Raw genomic sequence first — 24168 nt, 5'->3', positions numbered from 1 at the left:
TTACAGGATGTAACACTCAGTACTCTAACAGTCTGTTTATGTGTACTATTTAAATGAACCACACAAAATTATATGCTTTTGTGTGATGAATAGTCAAATGCTGCAGGCTTTGTTTAGTGCAGTAAAATAAACTAGAAGCATTTAGACAACACTTATTTAATTGTAAAAATAAATGTTATGTAGCATAAATTAAAAATTTCAAATCATTTTTGCCTTGATCCCAGTTTAAACATCGGGCTCCCAGAGACCCCTCCTTGTGGTATGAAATGGAAAAAAATTCCCATGCTTCATGACAGAGCATATGGGAACAATGCAGGAGACCTGCACCACCATACTAGGCAGGGTCCTAATGGAGGTGGTTTGCCATTGCCTTCCTCCAACTGTAATGGGGACATGATGATGATGATGATGATGATGATGATGATGGGGACACAACAACACCCAAACATCTCGGGGCAGGTGAAAAATCCCTGACCCCGCCGGGAATCAAACCTGGGACCCAATGCTCGGGAAGCGAGAATGCTACAGCGAGACCATGAGCTGTGGAGCTCGTGGCATACGTTGCAGAAAAGTCGCCTCTTGAGTTACGGTTTAAATGACTTCCATCTGTTGATACACTACCAAATACAGCAGTGGCCTCGTTTGTACTGTGCGTACAGTTACAATGCAGTGAGGCCAGTACACTGATGCTAGCAGTCAAATATGTGTTGTTATGGGTGAATACTATCGATGGCCACTTGGAGGGGTATGTCACCATGTTTTAAGTATGTTTGTAGTTGGCTGTAGGTGTATGAACTTGCAATAGTACCCATGTCAGTAGTGAGAGGTTGGCTGTCATCAGTATGCTCTGATGACTGTTTGTGCCCTCTGGGAAGCTCTTCATAACTGTATTACGCTGTAAAAAATCATTTACACACATCTTTGTCAAATTACTTTGAAAAAATTACTTCACTACAGTCTTGACACTATCGTATAACATTTCATTGTAGTTTCTTTGGAAAGGATGTTGAATAGTTAACTGTCTACTCAGCAGAATTTAATGTAATGCTGGTGGTGAGCATTGCTTGAAAACTGAGAAACCAAAATGAAGGAGAGTTAAAGCCTAGATAGCAACAAGCTCAATGTGCTGACCAGAATTTGCTTAGTGAGCTACAGTACGAGAACAGAAAGATTAGGGAATGGTTCAAGAATGGACAAACCAACATTTCAATTTGTCTTTGTGACAGTAATCTCACATTTTTGCTGGTAAGTAGTGTGGGATAGGGTAAGGATGACCTGCTAACATGGAAAACACCAAGGAATGCACAGCCACATAGTTTGTCGATTGCAAACATAACTTGATATCTAGTGGGGTTATACAACGTGATGTCCAGTCAGAGCTGGGTGCCTGGTGTGGCGGCTAGAGTCTCGCAATCTACTAACCACTGCATAATGTGAATTTCCAACACACCATCCTACAGTTGACCATCTCATAACCTTGTCAACCCGTGTCATTTCTGCGGAAATAACACTACGTGCATTTTTTGACCCGGAGAAAATGTAAAATACATGCTTGAGGACTGGTATACTCCGTACTCTCTACACATGGGGCATCTGAGGCTGCCTGCACCATTCCCTTCAGGAATTTTTTAAAGACAACTTTCAAGGTACATAAGGGTTTTGCTTGTCAACCCCATTTATCCAGGAAAATGCTGTGCCTCAGGGATCCGTCCTGAGTGTTGTCCTCCTTGCTGTCACCTGTGATACTGTTATGGCCTGTATCTCGCAGGGCATATCCGGCTCCCTTTTCATTGATGATTTTTCGATCTATTGCACTCTCCCACAGACTGGTCTCATTGAGCAGCGTCTTCAGTGATTGTCTTTACTCACGAAGCATTGACAAAGGCTTTTGCTTTTCCACTGACAAAACGGTTTGTAGGAATTTCTGGCAGTGCAATGGGTTTCTTCCACTGTCTTTACATCTTGAGCCTGTTGCTCTTCTGTCTGCTGAAACTGTGAAATTCCTGGGGCTCATGCTTGATAGGAAATTTTCTTAGTCCTCCCACATCTTACTTGGCTGCCTGCTATACCCTGTCCCTCAATGTCCCATCAACAGCACTTCCTGGGGAGTGGATTGGACCTTCCTCCTCCAGTCCAACAGATCCCTTGTCCATTCAAAACTAGGCTATCGGTGTTCTTTTTATGCATCCATCTTGCACCATCATGGCATCTGTTTGGCTACTGAAGCATTTTACGCTAGCCCAATTGAGAGTATGAATGCAGAAGCTGCTGAATTACCACAGTCATACTGGTGTGATGTTCTCCTCAACAGGTGCATATGGTGTTTGTCTGCCATGCCTGGCTACCCATCCTCTCCCCTCTTTTTTGATGATTCTTTTCACCACCAGTGTTAGGTGCATCCTTCTTCTGTTACTTCCCTTTTGGATGCTGCTCCAGCTGCTTAAATACATGCTACCTGACACTTTACCAACCTCTGCTTCTTGCGGCAGCCTGTGTTCACTCCAGACTTCATAAGAACACTAATCCAGATTTGATCTATTGCATAAGTTTCTCAACCTTCGCACAGAACGTAGCAATAGTACATTTGTGTACACTGATGGCAGTAAGACTGATTGTGGTATCACGTGTGCCTTTGTCATTTGCATTGACAAATTTCGGTACCAGCTTCCAGAACACAGCTAAGTATTTACAGCAGAGCTCTTTGTTCTGTATCAAGCCACGCATTACATTTGGCAACACAGGCTTTTCAATTGTTATCTGCTCCAGTTCTCTCATATCCCTTCAGATCCCCTGTGCTGCACAAGGTCCATCCCTTAGTGCAACTCGTTCAGGAAAGCTTCCACTTGCTCACTCTTTATGGAGCTACTGTGATGTTTATGTGGGTACCTGGTCATGTCGGTCTGATCAGAAACGCAGCTTCTCTTGTTGCTGCCAAGGCAACAGACTACCTCAGCCTGTTAGTTCTTCCATACCGTCTGATGATCTCTGTGTTGCCATCAGTCCGCAGGTGGTACCCTTGGGCATCACCACTGGTCCCCCCTTCATGGGAACAAGCTCCAGCAAAGTCCATCTGCTTGTCAGCAGCCTTTGACAGTTTGGCATTTCCTGACAGAATTCCCTTTTTTCAACCACTTATCTTCTCATTTATGTTTGCTGCCTGAGTTATTACCCATTTTAGCGAAAGCTCCACAGGTGGTTGATCCTGTCTTACCTTTAATCTATCGTAGCAATACAGCAAATGACATTTAATATTTAGTTCAGGACCTCTGTTGTCTCAATGGAAAATTTTATGCAACTTTCTCCACAAGGAATTTTTCAGTTTTAACTTTCTCTCTTCTGTAGATTCGACTTAACGTGCACTTACTTTTAACTTCTTTTTTGTCTTAGTTTTCAGATGCTCTGACATGGGTACATATGACCTTAGTTGTTCTTATGCCCTAGAATAAAACAAATAAAACAATCAGAGTGTTAAGAACATACTTGATGGGGTTTCTAAAAACAAATTCAAATTCAAATTGAATTTAATGAAGATTTCAGATGTGGAAACCTTTTGCAGCTTTGACTGGGCTCCCTTTATGAGTGCTGACAGGAAATGCACAATTGGGTTCTTTAGAAGTGAAGCAGTGTTTCTTCATGTATAAGGAACTATTGAACTCAGTGTCCATGACTTGGTGTGAAAACTGAAGTGATTTGTGTAATCTGATACAACAGATCCCTGGACATGGGACAAAAATAGTTAATGTAGCTGATGTAAATCAAATGAAGTAATTCCATTGGCACCTTTTGATCTGTATTTTCAGAACCTTCTTGCCCCTTTGTGGCCATAATTTATGGCTTAAAATCCTTTTACTATAACCATTTTTTAGGGGAAGAGTAAAGGAAAAAATATGTGAATGATGTACTTGGCTAAATGACATACATAGATAATTTAAAAGTAAAATAGTTCATAAACTGCAATAAGATATTTGTTCTATTACATTGTAGTGGTAAAATTGAGCAAATTGGAATATATTTTGCAATAAATATTTAATTATCAGTCCTTTGCCTTTTAACAACGACAGTATTGCTGAACAGCCTTGAATTCTCTGCATAACAGTTACTCTTGACACATGCACTGAAGACTAAGTTTATTATAAATCAGCATTGTACTGTAAGTGACAGTTGCATGGCATTAGATTGTTAGCTATTATAAATCAGCATTGTACTGTAAGTGACAGTTGCATGGGATTAGATTGTTAGCCATCTGCCTCCGGGCCACCCCTCTTACAGACTTTCAGGAAAACCAAGCAGATCTAACCTGATCCATCTTACTTCTTCATCACAATTGGACTTGTAGCAATATAACTGATTTTAATTCTGAATATTGTCTTTTTAATGAATAATATAAGATGATTTGAATTACTAGCACATTAGTAAATCCACAAAACATTAATTCTTACTGCAAAAATGTGTTTAGTTTGTATAAGTTGTTAAGCTTGGATATATTCATTCAATGGTGTCATGTTTCTCTAACTAAGACTCAAGAAATTGAAATTCTTTTTCAAACTTAGTGAAGAGGCAGGACATTGAAAGACAGTAAGTACCATCATATAAAATCAGTGTCATTGACAGGATTTGGATCTTGTTTTCCTGTCAGGTCTCTCACACTACCAGTTTGTTGTTTTACTCCTCCATTTGGCCTCCTGTCTCTCTTCTGCATTCTGATTCTCATCTGAGATCATGAAAACTTTGTACTGCCTGCCCCAATTTGTCATTGGCATTGACTGAATTTTTAAAGATGATTTCAATATTTCATTTATATTTACTGATTTAGCCTATATGACGACTGCAGGGTTGTCTTACTGACCTCCAAAGTGGGAGACAGTGCCACTTTCTTCCAAGGTTGTCTTCAGTGTGGCTATTGTGTGAGGATGAACACTGTGAGCAGCAACATACCTTCCAGCAGCAGGTCAAACATGTTCTTTTATGCAGTTCATATTGATGCTCAAGCTAACTGACTATGTGCTAGATTGCCATGTGAAATGTATATTTAAGTGATGAGCCTCATATGGTTGAATTTTGTTGCAAGAAGAATGAAATAGTCACCTATTGCTCCAGTGTAAACTTAGAGGTGGACTGTGGTGTGTCTTCCAAAATGTGGAGTTTCAATGGAGTAGTTAAAACACTGTAGGATAGAGGAGCTCATGTCAAAGAATTGGATAAGTAGTTCACTGTGACTTTTCATATTAGAGCACAGCATTACACATACACCTAAAATTAAGTAGCTTGTCCCCAAGTTGACCTGGAAAGGAAAGTTGCTACTCACCATTAAACAGAGATGCTAAGTTGGAGATAGGCACAACAAAAAGACTGTCACAAATATAACTGGTTATAGTAGTTACAGGCACTCCTTTTAGGGTATGCAGTACTGTAGTCCAATGTAACACAAATGAACATTGACAAATACTTAACACAGGTTTGTGTATGCTTTTACTTCCAGTTCCAAGAACATCTACCAGCCAGGGCAAGCAGCTGCTTTTTATGCCGTGAAGTGGTGGGAATTACAGGGACTCCCATGACTGCCCTCACCAACACCAGCAGAATTAGCCTCAGCCAGAGGCTGGCTGAAATTATACATATGAGGAACGTAGAAATTGACAGAAAAGGAATGCTCTGTGAAGCATGCTGTTCTGAAATTAATGAGGTAGATGAGAAGGAAATGCGAGTAAAGCAGCTTAAGAAATTAATTATACTTCGTGTGCTCGCCAGGGACCCTGATTATGGTAAGCACTGCAGATGTTCCACAAATGAGTCACATTATCTGATTTTTAGTGTTTATGATAATTTTGTCTTGAAACTAATTATTGTGATTTCAGCACATGGGAAAGGGTAGGGAGGGGAATGGTGTGATCATTCTAGTTGAGAGCAGTTTATGGCAGTTGTGGAACATTGAGAACCCTGCTATTTTGGTGGAACACCTTGCTTATTTTGAAGGTTAATAAATGTAAAAGACTGAGAATCCTGTTTTATTCAGTGATTACTTCAATTTTCAATTATAACAAACAACATTGAGATCAGAACAAAACAAAAAATCCTTTTGCAGTTTTCCAAAAAGTTTTATTGTTCTAGTATCCTGGTTGGAGACAGTAAGAAAATTATGAAACATGTCCAGTGAAATGTTCTAAACAGTATTACTCTCCTTTGATTTTCATAGCATTTACTCGTGTGCTCCTAAATCCAGAAATTTAGGTGTAAAGAAAACAAAGTTCACAAGAGATGGCATGCAGTATGGCATCTGAACTACAGAATTCTATATACTGTGCACCTAAATGTGTTAATCATTGGCCTAGTTCTTTGCAACCTTCATCAGAAACAGCTTTGAGGACTCATGTCTTTGGCACACATTTCAACACACTTCTGTGATATACTATTGTTTATTACTTCCACTATCTCTGAAGGAGCTGTGTCAGTGTGGGTTTTATCACAAATGTGTTGCTTTAAATGAGTGGTTCCTGACTGGAAACAAATTCATGCAAAGCTGTATATGTGGAATACGTACCTACTAGACGTGATGTTTCCATCGCTAACTTTCAAATTGTACTCTATACTTCACTGATTAGATCCCCCCTATTTACTTCCTCAATGTGTATGCATTGATTCCAGTCTTACTGCTCACTGCATTGGCTGTCTCATGTTGCAGGATTATTTACACATACATGAGAAGACATTACTGGATGTAGCCAAGCATTATAGACATATTGAATGTCTTCGGAGTGAAACATTATCGAGGCCTGATGAAAGAAATTTGACTTCTACTGCAATAGCACATTAAAACAACTGAATAGTGACAGATGAAAATTTCTTTTGCACTCTGGGTATCAGTCTGTTTCCTTCCTAACCCAAATCTCCACAGTAGTGTACCCTGTATATTAGCCTTCTTTTCTTGCGGGTCTACTATATTTCTGTGGAATATCTGACATTGCAGTGCATTTGGACTGAAAGGCCAATATTACATCAGGCATGAATATTTATAAAAGTGTGGTGTCTGTTCCTTTGGATGTCTATTAATTAATTAATTAATTAATGTATTTATTTATTTATTTATTTATTTAGCATCCAATAGATCACACACGTGATATAGGATTTGTCATTTGATTACACGTAACTCATAACAACACATACACAAAATAAATGGACGAACATATACAAACAGCCAAACAAATTACATACACATAGTACATAAGTAGTGTACAAGAACTTATTACACAAAAACAAAAGTATGTGCTCATGATAAACAATTACAGACCATGAACTACGCCTTGTACACAAAACGTATTACAGATACTTAACAGATTTTTCATAAGTACCATAATTATGAAGTTGAAAACACAATTAAATTAGTTTAAATTTTTTAAAAAGTACGTACTGGTTTCAATCCACAGTCTGAGACAGGTCTTTGCTTACTCTAGTAGCATTTTTCCATTAAGTATTTTTTTTACTTAATGCTTGAAATTATTTTTACCTTTCAATTCTTTAATTGCCTAACATGTTTCTGACTTCTAGTTTTTGCTACATAGGGAATGTGGAAGTCTTAACAACGCCTTGTATTGTGATCATGGTAGCTTGAGTTGATTTGGAGATCGCAGTTATTTTTACTGACCATTTCCAGGCATTTAAAGATATATATCAATGGTATTGTCAGTATCTTCAGTTGTCTGAATAAGGGTCTACAGTGAGTTTGTGGTGGGCTGTGTGCCATGATACGAATAGCTCTTTTTCGCATAATAAAAATGTCATTTAGTCTTGACCTGGTTTTCTCCCCAAAAGCTTGTGCCACAGCTAGCAACTGATCGGAAATAACTAAAGTACACTGCTCTAATATATTCCTTGCTACATACCTTGGATATTATTCTTAAAGCAAAACATCCTGAGCTAAGTTCCTGAGTAATATAAAAACTGTATTCATTCCAGTTAAAATCTTGGTCAATTCGCATTCCCAGAAACTTCGTGGTGCACATTTTTTCTATTTCTTTGCTATCCAGCATAAGGCACATATTTTCCCCTTGTCACTTTCTCCCTTACTGTATAAAGTTCGTTTTCTTTCTATTTAATGTCAGCTTATTTTAATATAGCCATGACTGTATGTATGAGCATTTTTTCTGCTGTAGTACACAGTGATTCTTTTTTATCACTAATTATGATACTCGTGTCACCTGCAAATAGTAGAATTTTGGCTGAACTGTCTGGAGCCTGCATATCATTGATATAAACTAGAAATAACAATGGGCCCAGAATGCTGCCCTGAGAAACAACTATTTAAATTTGTTTTGGTTCAGATATGGGTTTAAAATTGTGAAGATTCTTGGATGACCTCAGCTCAACAACTTGTGACCTGTTTTGCAGATAGGATTCAAACCAATTTTTAACGGTACCCCTGATGCATATTGCTTAAAGTTTCCCTAGTAATATTACATTGTTCACAGTATTGAAGGCTTTGGCTAAATCTAGATTAATTCCAACAACCTGTTTATTTGACTCAAAATTTCTTACTATTTCTGTGCAATATGGCTGTTTCTGTACTGTGCCATGTTGACTGTTATTTATTAGTTTATGTTTTTCTAGATATTTTGTAACCCTGATTTTCATAAATTCCTCAAGTATTTTGGAGAAGTATGGGAGGAGAGATATAGGTTGGTAATTTTCTATTTTATGTCTGTCACCATTTTTGTATAGAGGTATCACTTCAGAGATTTTTAGTTTATCCGGAAATATCTCTTCACTAAGGGACAAGTTTGCTATGTGCACTATAGGTTTGACAACACATGGAGCAATTTTCTTAATTATTGATACAGGTACATCATCCAAACCAGCGGACAATTTGGATTTCAAGCATTTAATGACTTTTAGAACTTAATGCTAGTCTGATGGAATTGCCATCATGCTGGTATTTACCATTGGAGACATCACTGTTAATTGTTGCTTAAAGTAAGGGGAATACTAACAAAATAATTGTTTACATTATTTGCCATGGCATTTTTTCTATGGGGATATTTTCATTATTTTAAGATGGATTTCCTGTTCTTTAGTTTGACCCAATTTTTTTTCTTTTTTCTTTTTTACCACATCATTCTGGACTTGTTACTAGCCTGCCTTACTAATCTATCATTACTTTATAATTTTGCTTTTGATATTACTTTGCGGTAAGTCTGTTTGTATGTTCTCACATACTCAATAAACTGCTGATCATGACATGTTTTTAACTTTAAACTTAGTAATTTCGTGGTTTCACTTGACGTTTTAATTCTGGGTGTACTCCAGGTCCCTTTGGATCCAGATGATCTGTAACTCAAAAGCGTTTTTGGGAAGCACATTTCAAAGTATGCCATAAAAGTGGAAGCAAATGTATTGTAAGCATCATTTGTGTTTGTTTGTGCCAAGACCTCTGGCCAAACTGCATTTTTAACATTATTTTTGAACTGATTACAATTTTCAGTAGAGAAAAATCGTTTGTACTCCTTTTTATTTTCCCCTCCTTTGGAGTTGCAGTGAGATTAAAGGTTAGTGATTTATGATCTGATAATCCTATATTCACATTTGTAACTTCAACTTCATGTGTGACCATATTTGAGAAGATGTTATTTATTAGGCTTTCACTGGAATCTGTTGTTCTAGTGGGAGCTGATACGTGGGGAAACAAGTTGAAGCTTTTAGTAGTCTAAAAACTTGTATTTTACTGAACTCTGGACCAATAGATTAATATTAAAGTCACCACAAAGAATTATGGCAGAGTTCTCATTTGAGAAAAATGTCGAGCATTTCTTCCAAATTCTTAAGAGAGACCAGTATCTCCAGATGGTGATCTGCAAATTGCTGCAACAATTACTTTCTTTTCTATGATTAATGGTTTAGCCTCATATCTTAACTTAAATTTAAGCTTGGGATTTAGATAAATGCATACACCACCACCTTTGACATTTTGCCTATAGTACTGACTGGCAAGTTTATAATATGTGTGACCAAAAGGACTTAAACTATATCTGTACATTGTATAAGGCTCAGTCACAACTTCTGTGCATGTCTATGACAGGTTGTGTGGGCAGCCTATCAAGTTAGGCTGTGGTCTCCTGATCTCACATTTTGTGCTCGCTTACTCAGTTGTGCAGGACTCTGACACTTGTCTCACTCCTCTGTCAACACAGCTTCCCTTTCATGTTGTTTGTCTCCTAACACTTTAGTCAGGTGTCATGTGGTGTAACTATTTAATACAATGATCTATTATATTCTGTACCTTATCTTCTATACTTCTTCTCAAACTCTGTTTACTTTAAAATTCAAAATTGATGCCTTTGATGCATCACATTTTTATAAATAACTTACTATGTCACTTTTGACTTAACAAATTATTTATCCCCTTCATCATCACACTCGTGAACTACACTAAAAGATCACCTTCATTCAGTATAAAAGAGACACTCACAATAATTTTGAAGGTTCCTCTTCTGTGTCTCACAACATACATCAGTTGTTGAAACAACTCCTTTGGCAGCCTATTGCTTTATAGGACCGTGTGGTGACCCCACAGAATACTTATTTTCACACATGTAGTTTGGCACCCAAAGCTGCTGCGATAGCTGTACAGTGCTGAAGGTGCATATTGTCCCCTGATGTAAGTCACCACACACAAAATAGAAATCACACTAATGAACAATATCTGTCCGTTTATGTTTGACATGTTGTTTTCTATTGCTCTTTTCATAATGTGTACACAACACTTCTTTCAAAATGGCATTCATTGATAAGAAGTCATTGATATGTGCGTCTCTCCTCTGGAGTGGTACATACAAGCACAGTCTGTGAACATGGTGCCCAGTGAACACAGTCCAAAGTTTTTTAAATTTTTTTTTCTATATGCCATGAATGTGGATTTCTTTTCATAACTATGGCTTCTGAGATTGGTTATAGCCTCAGTACATCATTGTCCATGATAAAATACGCAAATTTACCCTCAATTGCAGCCATAATTTAAGAGCATGTCACTAAAGTGAACATAAAGTACTTGAAAGATGTTTTCCTCTCTGTGTGTACAATAGTATCCAGTGCAGAACAGCGGCGGCTACGGTCACCAGAGGCTGGACCCAGTACTGCAGGTGCAGCGAAGTCACCTGGTGAGTAAGAGTAAGAGCCCACTGTGGCAGGCTTACATTCCTGCTCTGTACACTAGAGAATCAAATGTATCTGGACACCTATTAGTGGACATTAAGATTTTGTGTTCTCCTTTATGAGGACTTGAACTCTTCTGGGGACACTTTGACATTTCGAAATCTCTGTGGGTGGATGCCAGCCCATTCTTCCTTGATAGCTGATACCAGACAAGGTAGAAATATTGGACACAGGGTATGGAGTGAAAATGCCATTTATAACTAATCCCTAAGACGATCCATTGCTTTCAGGTTGGAACATCGGCAGGCAAGCCTTCTTCAGGAATGCCACTGGTTATAAGCCTTTGCCTAACAATGCTGATCCATGAGAGGTACAAGTGTTGGGCTGATCAAATTGGTCGTTGTCTGTGAACTGTTCCTCTGCTGTGTATAGTACACAATACTGTCAAATATGTACTTAACCTTCTGCATTTATCATATCCTGAAGTACAATAAGGGGAGAACAAGTTAAAGAGGAGAAATTGCACATTGTTACACTGCCTGCTCTGCACTGCATTGTTGGCAGTGGAGTTAATATCGGATAATGTTCACTGAGTAGTAACTCTATCCAAATTCTTCCGTCAGACACCCACAGAGTATAGCACTGTTTGTCACTCCAAATCTCGTTTCCACTCATCCACTCAACAGCAGTCATGGGTTTTTATGCTACAGTCAGTGTGACTTTATGTTGAACAGAAATGTTGTTTCCAGAAGCTGCTCAGCCACTGTAACCAGTTTTTCTAACTCCCTGTACACAGCCATTTCCTTAGCGCGCTCCTAGCTGCACTTCAAAACTGAAGAGTGACTGCAGCAGCTAACTGCAAGCTGGTTTTTACTATTTCCTACCACAATGATAGAAGCACTTGTCCATCAGCATACTGTGTGTGCCTGGACTTCATGTAGCATTGGTTGTTCCTTCACATTTTCACTTAACTGTCACATCGCTGACAGCTGACTTGGGCAAGTTTGGAAGGGCTGAAATGCATCCCTGTGTTAATTATTCAGGTGTAATGCAAAGAAAAGTCCATGTTCAGTGTACTCAGATCGCTGACTGATGAATTCTGCTTACAAAACAGTATTACCTGCCACTTCTTATACTATACATGATGGCAGTATCTGTTCCCGTAAGAACAATTACCCTGGATGACCATGCAGCTTTGCTGGAAATGAAATGATAATTAAATGGATGGAGCGTCTGCCATGTGAGCGGAAGATCCCGGGTTCGAGTCCCGGTCGGGGCACACATTTTCAACATTTCCCCAATGAAGTACATCACCGCCTGTTTGCAGCTTGGGTGTCCATTTAATTATCATTTCACTTCCTATAATAGTAGCTCCACCTCTCATTGAATTAAAATGCTCAGTTGCCCATTACATAAGGGTGCCCAGATATTTTGATTGGATAGTGGTTTTATAGTTCTTATGTATGTGATTTCTGCAACCCCTTAGTCAGTCCACCATACACAATTGAATTAGAATCCAGAAATCACAATATATTTTATTATATTTATGTTTTTGAATATTGAGGACTTTGATTTGGGGCGAGTATTTACTGACTTACAGAAATACAAAGTTTACCTATATAGCTGTGGAAATATGTGTGCTGAGAATTACAGGGAGGGAAAAGGAAACAGAAAAATGGACAGGGAACAGGCAGGAGTAGGAGACGTAGTGGGGAGGTAGTGGAGATGAGTGACAAATGTAGTGATGGAGTGAGTGACAGATAGGATAAGACAATTACATGCTCCTATCCTAGAGAGGTGAGTGGGGGGAACATTGAGGTGACAGTCTGGTGAGAGGCATTGAGTGGATATCAGGCTACATGGACTACAAGCTGCAATGCCTGTAGCTTGAGACCAGAATACCAGGAGAAGCCAGGGAAGAGGCTTAATCAAACAGTGGGACTCCAATGAATGAATGAATGATGTGAGTAGAAGAAACTGAGGATGATTTGTATTTCAAAACTGAACATTTTTGTACAACCTATTAGGGTAGTAACTTAAATGGAAATATTGGGGTGTGAATCTATTTTACAAATGGTCATAGCTGATGCGTTCAGCACTACCATAAATAATTTGATACTAACATTTTCAGGGGCTCCCTTAACCTTTCTGTGGTCAATCAGACATAAAGGTCCTGCCAAAATGTTTGTTTCAGAATCTGCACAACCATAGGAATGTCCCATTTCATTGTGTACTGTGATCTGTTGTTCAGTTTATGTACAATTAGAACCCAGAAGCTGACAGGTGATGCTAGAATGTGTTTTTTTCTTTGTTGGTACAGAAGTGAGTACAGTATGTTTTGTAGAAGGAGCTTCCTATCTTTGCCTTAATTGTGGATGGCAAAGACAGTGTAGATATTATTTATCTTTGTTACATTATTTTCTAGGTATATAATATTTGACATATATTTTCACTGATAACTCATTCTTGAAGAAACGTGATGTCTGTGCCTTGTAACTAAAATTAATGCATGTCTTTATTAATGAAAATCATATCAAAATCATGACTGTAGTTGGAAATCTACCACCACAAATGTACAGATACTGTTCTTTTGATGTACTGTTTTTCTTCTTTCTCATGAGATAGTGTACTGGAGACATTTGTTTTCTTTTCCTTATTTTGTCTTGAATGTCTCAGTAGTTTCTTGGAATTAATTGTTTACAATTATTTATGGAGCTGTCTTTTGAATTATGGATAGGGTGGTTATGAAGAATCCAGTCAGCAGAAATAAGGTTTCTATGATCTACTTTATAACATATGAAAGCTGATCACCTCTGAAATGAAGGTGCTGGGAGTGTATAGTAGAGTGAAAACAACTGAAGCATGTGGGATGAATGTGTCAATGCTTTTGGAGAGAATGGCTGATAATACAGTATCACTTCCTGTTCACTAGATTTGTCTCTGGTGCCAGTACCTTTGTTCATAAAATACACTCCTGGAAATTGAAATAACAACACCGTGAATTCATTATCCCAGGAAGGGGATACTTTGACACATTCCTGGGGTCAGATACATCACATGATCACACTGACAGAACCACAGGCACATAGACACTGGCAAAAGGGCATGCACAATGTCGGCACTAGTACAGTGTATATCCACCTTTCGCAGCAATGCAGGCTGCTATTCTCCCATGGAGACATTTGTAGAGATGCTGGATGTAGTCCTGTGGAATGGCTTGCCATGCCATTTCCACCTGGCACCTCAGTTGGACCCGCATTTGTGCTGGATGTGCAGCCCGCGTGAGACGACGCTTCATCCAGTCCCAAACATGCTCAATGGGGGACAGATACGGAGATCTTGCTGGCCAAGGTAGTTGACTTACACCTTCTAGAGCACGTTGGGTGGCACGGGATACATGCGGACGTGCATTGTCCTGTTGGAACAGCAAGTTCCCTTGCCGGTCTAGGAATGGTAGAACGATGGGTTCGATGACGGTTTGAATGTACCGTGCACTATTCAGTGTCCCCTCGACGATCACCAGTCGTGTACGGCCAGTGTAGGAGATTGCACCCCACACCGTGATGCCGGGTGTTGGCCCTGTGTGCCTCGGTCATATGCAGTCCTGATTGTGCCACTCACCTGCACGGTGCCAAACACGCATACGACCATCATTGGCACCAAGGCAGAAGCGACTCTCATCGCTGAAGACGACACGTCTCCATTCGTCCCTCCATTCACGCCTGCCGCGACACCACTGGAGGCGGGCTGCACGATGTTGGGGCATGAGCGGAAGACGGCCTAACGGTGTGCGGGACAGTAGCCCAGCTTCATGGAGACGGTTGCGAATGGCCCTCTCTGATACCCCAGGAGCAACAGTGTCCCTAATTTGCTGGGAAGTGGCGGTGCGGTCCCCTACGGCACTGCATAGGATCCTACGGTCTTGGCGTGCATCCGTGCGTCGCTGCGGTCCGGTCCCAGGTCGACGGGCACGTGCATCTTCCGCCGACCACTGGCGATAACATCAATGTACTGTGGAGACCTCACGCCCCTCGGGTTGAGCAATTCGGCGGTACGTCCACCCGGCCTCCCGCGTGCCCACTATACGCCCTCGCTCAAAGTCGGTCAACTGCACATACGGTTCACGTCCACGCTGTCGCGGCATGCTACCAGTGTTAAAGACTGCGATGGAGCTCCGTATGCCATGGCAAACTGGCTGACACTGACGGCGGCGGTGCACAAATGCTGCGCAGCTAGCGACATTCGACGGCCAACACCGCGGTTCCTGGAGTGTCCGCTGTGCCGTGCGTGTGATCATTGCTTGTACAGCCCTCTCGCAGTGTCCGGAGCAAGTATGGTGGGTCTGACACACTGGTGTCAATGTGTTCTTTTTTCCATTTCCAGGAGTGTATTTCCCATCAAGACTTTCACTACAGTTTGATCCCAGACCAATCTGTTCGTCTTTCTGCCTCACCTCTCCACAGGGAGTCCAGCAGGGAGCTGCCTTGCCCCATCTGCCACCCACACTCGTGGTCATATGTCCCACCTAATGTGGATGATCCATGCACAAGGAGAGTGATGTGCTCAGGTAGCCATGAACATTAGAACATCATTGCAACACAGAAGGCACATGATAATGTTGGGCACGTGAAACAGCTTCCTAGTGCAAGCAACATAAAAATACTCCTGATATGCTGTAAGGTTGTCACTAATATGAGCTAAGCTGAGCACTGCAAGCTGCACTGATGATGTCCTAGATTCCAATGTTGCTGTGCTCAGAGGAAAAGTTTTGACTGTAACAGCAGCCAAAAGTATGAACTGTCATCCCCATGGAGGAGATGGCAGTGTCATCCATGAGGCACACACCTGGAAGAAAAATACAGAAATTGGGCCAAGACATCAGTAAGGAGGGATGATGATGTGGAATGGTGCAGGCAGAAAGATACCAGGATGAAAGAAAGAAGTGGCCCAAGGCATTTGAACATGGAGCAAAACCATTCAAACACTATGCAGAAGCACTTGAACACAGAGATGAAGGCTACCTAATGGATCACAAGACACTGGTAAAAATCTTCCAGAGACAAAAAGTTAATTATAAAAGCACAAGAAGAGAGATGTTCCTGAGTGGGCAAGAGGAAGAGTGTTCCATTGCAGCACAGATGGTACATGCCAACATGAAGCAAATGAAACAACTTTCTGATGAAGGCAAGGAAGAGAATGCCCTGATGCATGAAAAGATTGCCACTAATATGAAAACTATTCTTGAAGCTTCCTGTTGAGCACTCTGTCTGTAACAACTGACAAACACTGCTGTAGGTTGCACTGGCAATGCCAATATTGTTGGCTGCATTCTTATTAATATAGTCATGCATTCCAAAGTAGATAGTTGATGTCGAGTCTGGAACTTGGGTTGGCTGGTGAGCCACTGTACATTCCCCTACAAAGGCTATGTAGCGGAGAAATACTGTTAAGTTGTCCAGTGTCGCATGGCTCCAGGGTGGAAACCGTGCAGTGGCTGTCATTGGCATGATCCGCTGCACTGAGTGTGAGTTTCAGTTTCAAGCCTGTTAAGATGCCAGCAACTGACATACCTCTGTTGTGTGGCATAAGGCATGATTGTAAAGCACCAGCCAGATGCTACACAACCCACTTCCACCTCATTCCTATTATGTCTCCTAATCCATCCTGTTCCCATACGCATCAGATTTTCTTTCTGTCTCACCTCTAAAAAAATTCCACCTGAGAAATAATCTGCCTCACCTGCCACTCATTCTCCTCACTACTTGTACCCATCTGTAAGTAAAGAAAGGAGTGTTACATTGAATGTGTTTGATGTGGCATTATTACTGCACAAACAGCAAAAATGTGGTAAGTGATAAACATTTTTGCTATTACTCTCTGTGGGGTATCTGTGAGAGAAATTCATGATAATTTAAAATTATTGGTGAAGTTTTCTGCAAAACACTAAGTGCTCTCATTGCCAAATACTGGATGAATATAATGTCGGTACATGAATGCAATTAGTGAAGGTGCATAAACAAGCTTACACACAGTTCCTAAATGTTAAACGTGACACTGTGTTAACTGTGTAACATAAGATTGTATGTTTTATTAAGCAGATTTTAAAATTTGATCAATAATTATGTGAAATGATGACAATAAACATTTATTTGTCCCTGCCAGTCTTCAGATAGCAAGCGTGCAACCGGAATAAAGTTCTGGCTTTCTGGAACTCGGTAATATTGATGGTTGTTTATAATTGAGTAGATTAGATGCTCAATTATACACTGATGCATACTTTTTCTAAAAGATAGAAACAATTGATTCTGTTCTTTATCAGGTCATGTTGAAACACACTTAGTATATCACTAGTTTGTTTTAATTGTGCAGATAAAGTATTTTTTATATTAACACGCAAATTCTTTTTTTGTCAATCAGGCCCTGCTGAGGAGGAAGGCACACGTCCCATCGCTCAGGTGAGTGAAAGTAGTGGATGCACGTATGAGACTGGCAGAACAAGTGTGATTTTCACCAGTAGCATATAAAGTTTGGTTCTGTGGCATGTAATGAACCCCACACTGCTTCCTGTCCTCCTCCCAGGGTGAGGACATATTTCATCAGCTCAGGGCTTGAACCGTTAAAATACTTCCTCCTATTGTGAGCTACTCTGCACACTACCAACTTGCTTAATCAAATAAACTCCTTTATTAATATCCTATTCATCTCCATTTCAGTCTCATTGCATCTCCCATGGCAGTCTGTTTCCTGACATCACAAACTTTGCAACTTCTTTAGCACTGTTAACTGAAATGCTATCTCAAGTCTAAATTACCTGCTAAATGAACCAAAAAATATCTCAAAGACCACTCATATACTGGCTCTTAATTTAAAACAAGTAACTCTCTTTAATTATTAATGTCAAGTCATGTGTCATTGGTTAGTGTACAGAATCTTACTGACAGCTCGACTTCATCTTCGTTCTCCTGATGTAATGGCAGTTGTCATGATGCTGACAGTTCTAGGGGGAAGGCACATTGCTGAACAAGAATGAGACAGCAAGGAATAAACCCATGGACTGGTTGTTTGTGTTGCCATCATCATTTGTGAAAGTGGCATGGCTGGACCATGTAAAATTTGGGGATTCGTGTGGATGCTGATAACCACGCCATTGAGTGCCCCCTAACCAGGTATCATCATCATCATGATAGAATAAAACACTGAATTCATCATGAACTGTGAAGAACGATAAACTAATTATCGTTATCCTACCCTGCAGATATGCTGCATCAATCTCCACTAGATTTTGTGTGTTGTGGTTGGCAGGTGTTACTAGAGGAGGCCAAAATGCATGTGTTTTAACTCACGCAGGCTGGCTTGAGGTCTGGAACAGGACAAGGAAATTAGAATTTAGAAAAACTGACTTAGCTGGTGGAACACTTAACTTTAATCCATTAATGATGAACGTCTGTCTTGATGTTACATGATTCACAATATCAATAGTAACTGATATGGGTGCCTTGCTAGGTCGTAGCAAATGAAGTAGCTGAAGGCTACGCTAAACTATCGTCTCGGCAAATGAGAGCGTATTTTGTCAGTGAACCATCACTACAAAGACGGTTGTACAGTTGGGGCGAGTGCTAGGAAGTCTCTCTAGACCTGCCGTGTGGTGGCGCTCGGTCTGCAATCACTGATAGTGGCGACACGTGGGTCCGACGTATACTACCGGACCGCGGCCGATTTAAAGGCTACCACCTAGCAAGTGTGGTGTCTGGCGGTGACACCACATTATGCACAACAGAGAAGGGTATAAAAGTTTAAAGCCATCATTTGAATTAAAAAAAAAAAAAAAAAAATCACTTTGTGGTGGCGACCATTGTTCATCGGTACTATAGACATTGTGAAATGTACACCTTTACTAAAGCGATGTGTTACACCATAGTTGATACTCATTAAACATGACAATAAATATTCCTTAAAATCGACACTTACCACTTACTGTTGTCTAAAATGCTTACTGATTGCAGTTGGGAACTGAGATTTCTCCATTTTTGAGCAAATATCACAAACACAAATGACAGGTACTCGGAATCGCAAACACGTTTCAAAATACCTTTCTAGAATTATATCAGACTCATTCTCCTCCATACATTCATGACCTGTCAAACTTCCTAAACTCTTCTGAAAATACTTTCCTGCTTGTGATATAACTACCAAGTGAACTACTTTGAGAGGTATACTTGTCATAGTGTTTGTTATGTTTGACAGATGTTGATTAGTAATTCAATAAAACTACCTTAGTGTACTTGAGCACGTGCATCACAAATTGTGCAGTGTGATTTCAAAGTAACTGTTTAGTTGCTTTTGTTGTTAGGGATTTGCTTTCAGTAACATTAATATAGGTCTCTGGTACATTAAACCGAATTGAATGATCATTCTTGTGATCTTTCAGATCTTGCATTGACTTACTTCCAGCTCCCATGACCATGGCAAATAGTCCTTTATCCAGTAAGTGGTTTCTTTTTCATACATCTTGTTGTGTAGGACCAATATGTGGCACAAATCTTAAAGGTCAGGAATGTGTCAGATAAAATAAAATGATTAAGAAACCAAAAAAGAGGAGCCATAAGTTTATGTAAATGCAGTCAAGAATGTAACACAGGAATGGCCGCTGAGGTGCCACCTCTCCATCTCTTTCCTCTTCCTCTTTCCTAATCATGACATTATTCCAATGGAATATTAGTGGCCTTCAATCCAAAAAGATGACTTGCGGCTGCTCTTGGAATCACAGCCTCTGCTAGTTCTCTGCCTGCAGGAAACAAAATTGCATCCTCCATACTGATTTGAGCTTTTGTATTTCTTCCCAGTCTGCTTTGACTCCCTCTCTCCAAAGATGGCATTCCATATCGTAGAAGGAGAGAGGGGAGTCATGCTGCTCATATGGAAGGACGTTCAAAGTCAACATTTCTCCCTGACTACCCAGCTTGAAGCTATTCCTGTCCGCGTTTTACTTCCTCTCCTGAACTTTTCCATATGTACTGTTTACATCCCTCAGTCATTCGGTGTCATGGACACTCTTCATCCAGCTTACTGGCCAACTCCCTCACCCCTTTCTGCTGCTCGTTGACTGTAATGCAAACCATTCCCTTTGGAAATCTCCCAGAACCTGACAGAGAGGTGCCCTCTAGGCTCAACTTCTCTGTCACCTTAACCTCATTTGCCTTATCGTGGGAGTACCCCTCTTCCTTTTGTACTACATGCACTCCTACCCATATCTGGAAATCTCCTGCACTGCCCAATTTGCCCATCATCTCATCACTGTCTCTAGTACGTACTCGAGCAACCATTTACCATTTGCTATCCATTTTCTGACTCCTACCCCACATATATGCACACCCAAATGGCAACTTTCTAGGGATGACTCGAGATTTACTGTTCCCTGGCACCCTTTGAGTAACATAATTTCTCCAGTTGTGATGGCCAGGTAGAATATCTTAGAAATGCCATCATTACCACCACACAATATTCCATTCTCGCCCTTCATCTTTACTGTGCCATGTCCCAGTGCCTTGATTGACTGAGCTGTGTTGTGACTCAACTCACATGCAGAGATGTGTTCTCCATGTTTTTAACCATCATTCTATGACGGCAAACTGCATTCATTATGAACAGTTGCATGCAAAGTGTCGTTGCACCCTTCAGGATAGCAAAAATCTAGCTAGATTTCCTTAACTACTTCTTCTAACAGTTCCACTACCTCATCTGTTGTATGGGCCCTGCAGGACCAAGATCCATTGGGCTGCTATTCTGCGGAGATTTCAAGCTCCACCCACTATCATTCTGCCTTCCTCCACCAGAAACAAGTGGAGGAGGCTTGGGTAGTACCCTTATTTTGGCAGATTAGCGAGTGCTACAAGCTGCCTTTAGTATGAGGGGGCGAGACTTTGCTCTCACTTCCTATCGATCCTCCAACACAGTCCTGGACGATGTTTGCATTCAGATGTTGCTAAACCTTTCTTTTGTGGGCAAGCACTTGCTCTTTCTTATGTACAACTGCATCTGGGCAGAGGGCGCCGTTTGCCAGATGCCAGCATAAAGACACTGTCATTCCCATACCCATACCCAAGCCCAGTAAGGAAAAATACCTTCCTTCTAGTTACTGCCCCATTTCTCCCACAAGCTGTGTTTGCAAACTGATGAAACATGTAATTCATGCCTGGCTGGTATAGTGACAAGAGTGTGGCAATTCACTGACCACTGTACTGTGCGGATTTTGATCAGGCCGTCCTGCAGCTGACCATCTCATCACTTTGTCAACGTGTGTCGCAAATGGTTTTCTGTGGATATATCAGACACCGCCAGTGTTTTTAAATTTGCAGAAAGCCTGAAACACCTTCTGAAGGATGGGTATTCTTGATCTCTCTACATGTGGCACTTCTGAGGCCACATGCCCCATGTCCTTCAGGTATTTTTAAAGTATTGATTTTTCAAGGAATGTTGGTACTGCCTTGTCAGACACCTTTACCAGGAAGTTGGTGTGCCTCAGGGTACTGTTTTGAGTGTGACCCTCTTTGCTATTGCCTTTAACCTTATTATGTCCGGTCTCCTGCAGGTCATCTCCAGCAGTCTACTGTTGCCCACCCCTACCCTGTTACCCTCCCACACCCTGTCCCAGCCTCCTCCTTACCCCCACATGATTGCCTGTCTCATCATGTGCAACTGCTTGCAGCCTGGCTTCAGCTGCCAGAGAGTGTGATCACGTGTGTGAGAGTTGCATTTGCGTGAGTATGTGAGTGTATGTTATCTATATATAACAGAGGCCTTGTTCACTGAGAGCTCACTTTCTTACAGTTTTTTTTTGTGTCATGCCTCTGTGCTTTCCATGGTATTGTTAAATTCATTTCTGAAGAATTGTGATGGCTGGAGGCATTGAGGTGCTGAGGTAGGGGTCAGTGTACACTCATCAGCAAACAAACAATTGTGTCTTATTAGACAAAAGCCAGGAAAGATCAGACCATTTGGCAATAGTGCCGTAAAAACCAGACCAGGGATTGATCTTGGGGAGATGAGTGTCATTGGTGTGGTAAACGTGAGGTGTCTGATACTCAGTATTCATGTATGCCCCATATGCTAGTGATCGCTTACTTAACTGCATAGGTTATGGACCTGACTCTCAGAAGGTTCAAATCACTGACATAAGCACACTCTTAGCCTTAGTATATTTATTGGCATTCAGATTCTAAGTGCTCACTGTCTACCATTCAAGCAACTAAGAATGGAAGACCAGTTTTACAAACAAGTTTTTTGTATTCCACTGCCACTCATATTCTTCATTTTGCAGCTTGAAAATATATCTCTGCATGTTTTGGAATGAAGGTTAAGGCCTCAAAATTACCTGCTCTTCCCAAATCCATTCTCCATGGTGAAATGAGAGAAGCATTGCATGGTAACTTGAAGGTGCAGAGTTCAAAGTTACACATTTCCATTGTTTAATTGTTTTTGCAAGTTCACTAGAAAGAGAGACAGATTTTTTTGACATTTATGCAAATAATGGAATTGTGTGTCTGAGTAATGAAATAGCTGCTCTTGTTGTGTATGGGCTTCACTCTGTTTCAGATACATTTATTAAACTACCTGTAGCTAAAGTCATGAAAGTTATAATGTTTTATGATAGAGAAAATAACCAACAACAAAAGCAACATTTGAAGAGCTCTTCTTAAAAAACAGAATGAAACATGATACCTTTAACAGTTCATGATAAGAAATATTACACACTACTACAACCACACTTAATACTTACCATCCTTAAATGTTTAAAGCAGTGGTTAAAATTTCCCAGAGTACTTTGACAAAGTGTGAACAAATAATGATGTACTTTTGCACCTACATACAGCCATTAAAGCTCTAATGAATGGGCAGGCAGCATTATCAAATTAGTTATCAACATTACTGGGTCAGCTACTTGTCTGAGAATGTTAACTATAATCTATTAGATCTATTATGAACTACTAGAAAGAAGAATGCCAACAATTAAAAGCTTCCAGATACATTTGAACTTGGATGCTGGCATCTTAAGTACTCACTTATGTGCCTTTACTGATGTAGATGTAGAATGGGTGCCAAGTTTGATATAGCTATTTGAACACAAACCAGACCTCACGGCAAAGAATAGAAACAGTAAAACTAATGATTCACAGTATCATCCAGTTGCAGGCCTAGGTAAGCAAAGTGTTGCAACAAAACATTTGATCATATTCCATCAGATCTCATCTGTCACATGTGCCAAACTATAACTTCATTTTCCATTACAGTGCTTGTATATAGTCCAGCACAATATCAACATTGTGAAGTGCACTTCCACAAACATTTCTACAGCATAAAGAGATCAAATTTCTTCACGGGGTTTACAATACTATTCAGGTTTTCATCACACAATGTTTGTCTTATATGGGAGTCCTAGTGTACTGCATATCGTGCTCGAAAAAGGGAATGGGGAGAAGGGGAAGATAAGGAAGATTATGGCGAGGTGAGTTGCAGTCTTGGGTTAGACCATCATAGCAGCAATAGTTGCGGGCACAGATCAGCGCAATTTCCCTAAATCGCTCCAGGCAAATGACGAGATGGTTCCTATGAAAGGGCACGGCCGACTTCCTTCCCCATCCTTCCCTAAAGTGATGAGACCAATGACCTCGCAGTTTGGTCTCTTCCCTCAAAACAGCCCAGCCAGCACAGATCAGTGGAAGATGCCATGGAAGGTCTTAGAACATCACTGAGACCCTAATTACAAGTAACAGACATAAGAAATAAATGAATACACCTTTGGTTGTTGTTACCCATGCCCTGGCTCCAACTCAAACCATTAATGTTTGCTTGACTGTGATATTCCTGTGGTGCTGCTTGTGAGTGGATGACTGTAACTGAGGTATTGTCAGAGGTGTTAGTCATCAGAAATGGCATATTAGTCCAATGCTGATTTCTCTCTTGTCATGCTGATAAATGGCAAAAATGTTTAAGGAAATTTTGTTCAAATATGTGGCCTGTCCTCTGTGTAAG

General features: G+C 40.5%; 1 protein-coding gene across 1 annotated transcript in view; it reads right to left on the bottom strand.

The window, feature by feature from the left end:
- Positions 1-5469: 5469 nt before the first annotated feature.
- LOC124788376 (extensin-like) overlaps positions 5470-24168 on the bottom strand; it is a 30093-nt gene continuing 11394 nt past the window's right edge. The window contains exon 3 of the mRNA XM_047255642.1: positions 5470-5603. Within this exon, the coding sequence (XP_047111598.1) occupies positions 5470-5603 (134 nt within the window). The remainder of the gene's footprint in view (positions 5604-24168) is intronic.

Source organism: Schistocerca piceifrons, chromosome 3, assembly GCF_021461385.2.
Source record: "Schistocerca piceifrons isolate TAMUIC-IGC-003096 chromosome 3, iqSchPice1.1, whole genome shotgun sequence".
Classification (NCBI taxonomy): Eukaryota; Metazoa; Arthropoda; class Insecta; order Orthoptera; family Acrididae; genus Schistocerca; species Schistocerca piceifrons.
Note: the sequence above shows the minus strand (reverse complement) of the source record. Positions and strands in the feature narration are given on the sequence as shown.